Genomic DNA, 3,039 nt, shown 5'->3' with positions numbered 1-3,039 from the left:
TGAAAATCATAACACTGTGAATCCAATATCCCAGTTGTCAGTTCACTGCCTAAGTAGTGCAACACATCAGTGAAAACTTGAGAATGGAAGTTTCCTGGATATGGATGAGGCAGGCTTTAGAGCAGGCAAGATGGGGAAATTGTACAGTCAATCATCAAGCAAGTTATAACTGAGCACTTGCAAAAACTCTTGCCGATCAGGAAGAGTCAGCATTTTCTATGGGAAAAGCAATCATGAGGGAACTCGATTGGCAGGTCTTTTGTTGTCGTTTTTATACATCTGGATTTGACTGTAGAAGCAACACCAGAACTATCTGAGGCCAGTGGTATCAGACCCTGAATCTCAAGAGAGGCAGATTGCCAGCTCTCATTCGGATAAATGATCAAAGGACCAAAGACTCTGTAGATGTTTCTTGAAGTATTATCTGTATTTGATAACTGCTGAACGGTGAAGCCAAATATAGGGAATGACTTTTACAAAAAGGTGTGTTGCCTTATCCAAGAATGTAACAGAGGCCTTGGAGTTTATTTTGTTCATTCACAAGATGAGGGTGTTGTTAGCTGGGCAGCATATATTGCCCATCCTTAATTGCTCAGAAGGCAGTTCAGAGTCAACCACATTGCTGTGGGTCAGGAGTCCCACGTAGGCCAGATAGATGGCAGTTTTTTTCTGTAAAGGCCATTAGTGAACCAGAGGGGTTTTTCCCCCAGCCATCGACAATAGGCTCAGGGTCATCATTAGATTCTCAATTCGAGATATTTATTGAATTTAAATTCCACCATCTGCCACGGCGGGATTCGAGCCTAGACCCCCAGAATGCTATCTGGGTCTTCGGGATTAAGAGCCCAGCGATAATTCCACTATGCCATTGCCTCCCCAATACCACAAGACCTTCGAGAGTTTGTTTTAAGATTAATTGTAAGATCACGCACCTTTTATCATCAGCACAATTAAGGAATGTGTCATTATATAATTGGAAATAATTAGATAATAGTTTAAGTGCAATAAATAAGATACGGATAATTTCCGCACTTTTCGAGGTTGATACAGCATTATGGTCAGTTCAGTGGACGTGCAGCTGGACAAATGTCTGAACATCTGGATGGACGCTGTGGACTTCTCCTGCCTCCCTCGTCACAGAACCCTGGGCTTGGCAGCGACTGTGAGAAACTGGGGAGGTCTCAGGCGGACACTACAAAGCGAGCAGGGAAGATCATGTCAGGCTTTCTCCGAGGGGGTTTCGGTGCAGGCGGTAGCGGTCGTAGCCTACTCCGGACCGGGAAGCAGCTCTTCCTCATGCAAAGAGCCAACATTTATGGCAAACCTCCCAAAGAAAAAATCGGCCCTGTGGTAAGTTCGTTTCCCCGACATCATGATGTCTGTCACGTCCACTCACACCAGTTGCTGGGAAAATCGGAAAAAAGAACCGCATAGAGCATTGAGGAAAGAAAATTTACGGTCGTTCTGTGGCGCTTATAATTTACAAAGTGCAAATCTCGCAAAACTCTTTCTTGTTTTATCTCTTATTTTTAAAATTTCTTTGCTTAACATCGAGAAATTACTTGGCATCGCTCCTTTTTTTACTAAATGCGCTTTTTGTCTGTTTAACTTCAAAACTGCCGTTTGTGTAAAACTGTTATGCATGTAAATTAACCCCTTCTTCATAAAAGACCGGTTACTAAAACTTTTGAGTGCTTGCTGCGTAATTTCCATGTACCATTTATCGTCAGTGATTTTTCGACTGCTCCATTACGCAAATTTCTGGATCTGTGAAACGCCAAGAAGTTTTATTAGCTTTCTAAGCGGTGGATTTTTTTCTCTCTCTCTTTACAGGCTTCTGTATTCTGTTTGTCAGTTTTTGCATTGACCCTTCTGGGACCAGCGGGCTGGATTCTTCATCATCTGCAAGAATGCCGCAAAAAAGATTAGGACAAACAACAAAGGATTAGGACAAACAACAATTCTTTGTGATCAGCGCACGGATGCATTCAGAAACTGCAATCTTTTTCGAACCTTTAGCTAAAAAACATCCCATGTTGATTGTGTACAATAAAATTGTCCTCTGCCTGTGGGCGCTGTACCTTTTGTCTCGAACCGCTACCCCCACCCAGTTTTGCCTTCTGAATGTGGCGACGTGTCTTCCCTGTTCTGTTTTTAGGTTTGTTTTCCTTTGTTCCTCTGGGAAATAAAGTTCCAGTGAAGAGTTGTTGTTAGTGTCTGTCTGTTCTAAAATACTTATTTAGAAATACAGGTCAGAAAAAAAAAAGCAATTCTTCCCCTGGCTGGACCAAATCTTAACTCCATCTGCCCATATTGGTTCGGTTGTCGGTAGTATCCTTGGTTTATTGGAAATGCTGTTTTGATCCATTACTAAAAACGTTTATGACCCTCAAAAAGCAAGATACCTTCACAAATCTAAAAACCAAACATCTATTTACTTCTATTTTAGAATCCAACTTCTCAAATAATAAGATAAACCTTCACCACAAGATCAGGAAGAAACACCACCAGTAAAAATGAATAAAAGAGAAGACGCTGGAGTCAGCATCTAAAGGTTGCAGTGCAATGTAACTTTTCCTTTCAGTTGCTGACCTCTGTGTGCCTGAAACATTTTCTGTTATAAAGACACGTTTTTAAACCTCGGGTATTTGAAACAAATACCTGTGTACCTATCTTTAAAATAGATTGTAACGATCATAAACTATGCTAATGCCTTGTTGCATTAATAAATAAATACTGCCATGTCTGCTTTAAATGCCTGCCTTCAATTGTATTTTAACATAGCAACCATATGGTTCCCACTGCACTATTTGAGAAGAGAAGAAGAATCATTTGAGTAATCTGGTCAGAATTTACTTCTCAATGCTAGAAAGCAAACTATTATTTTAACTCATTTAAGTTAGGTTTGTGGAAACTTGCTATGTGCAATGCTTGCAGTTGATTAGAATTGAACATACCGGAACCTAAGAATTATCTGACAATTTGTAAATCTTTTTGTTGACCATTCTTATGCTATCAAAACAGACAGGTCTTCTGAAA

General features: G+C 40.4%; 1 protein-coding gene across 1 annotated transcript; it reads left to right on the top strand.

Moving 5' to 3' along the window:
- The first annotated feature begins 1,052 nt into the window (after positions 1–1,052).
- si:dkey-85n7.8 (COX8 domain-containing protein) lies at positions 1,053–2,206 on the top strand. The gene is made up of 2 exons (XM_020528890.2): positions 1,053–1,350; positions 1,834–2,206. Exons 1-2 carry the CDS (start codon positions 1,087–1,089, stop codon positions 1,927–1,929), a joined length of 360 nt encoding a protein of 119 aa, XP_020384479.1. The 5' UTR covers positions 1,053–1,086; the 3' UTR covers positions 1,930–2,206.
- Positions 2,207–3,039: the final 833 nt, after the last annotated feature.

Source organism: Rhincodon typus, chromosome 8 (genome assembly GCF_021869965.1).
Source record: "Rhincodon typus isolate 14 chromosome 8, sRhiTyp1.1, whole genome shotgun sequence".
NCBI lineage: Eukaryota > Metazoa > Chordata > Chondrichthyes > Orectolobiformes > Rhincodontidae > Rhincodon > Rhincodon typus.
The sequence above is the reverse complement of the archived record's forward strand: the minus strand, read 5'-3'. Positions and strand labels throughout refer to the sequence as shown.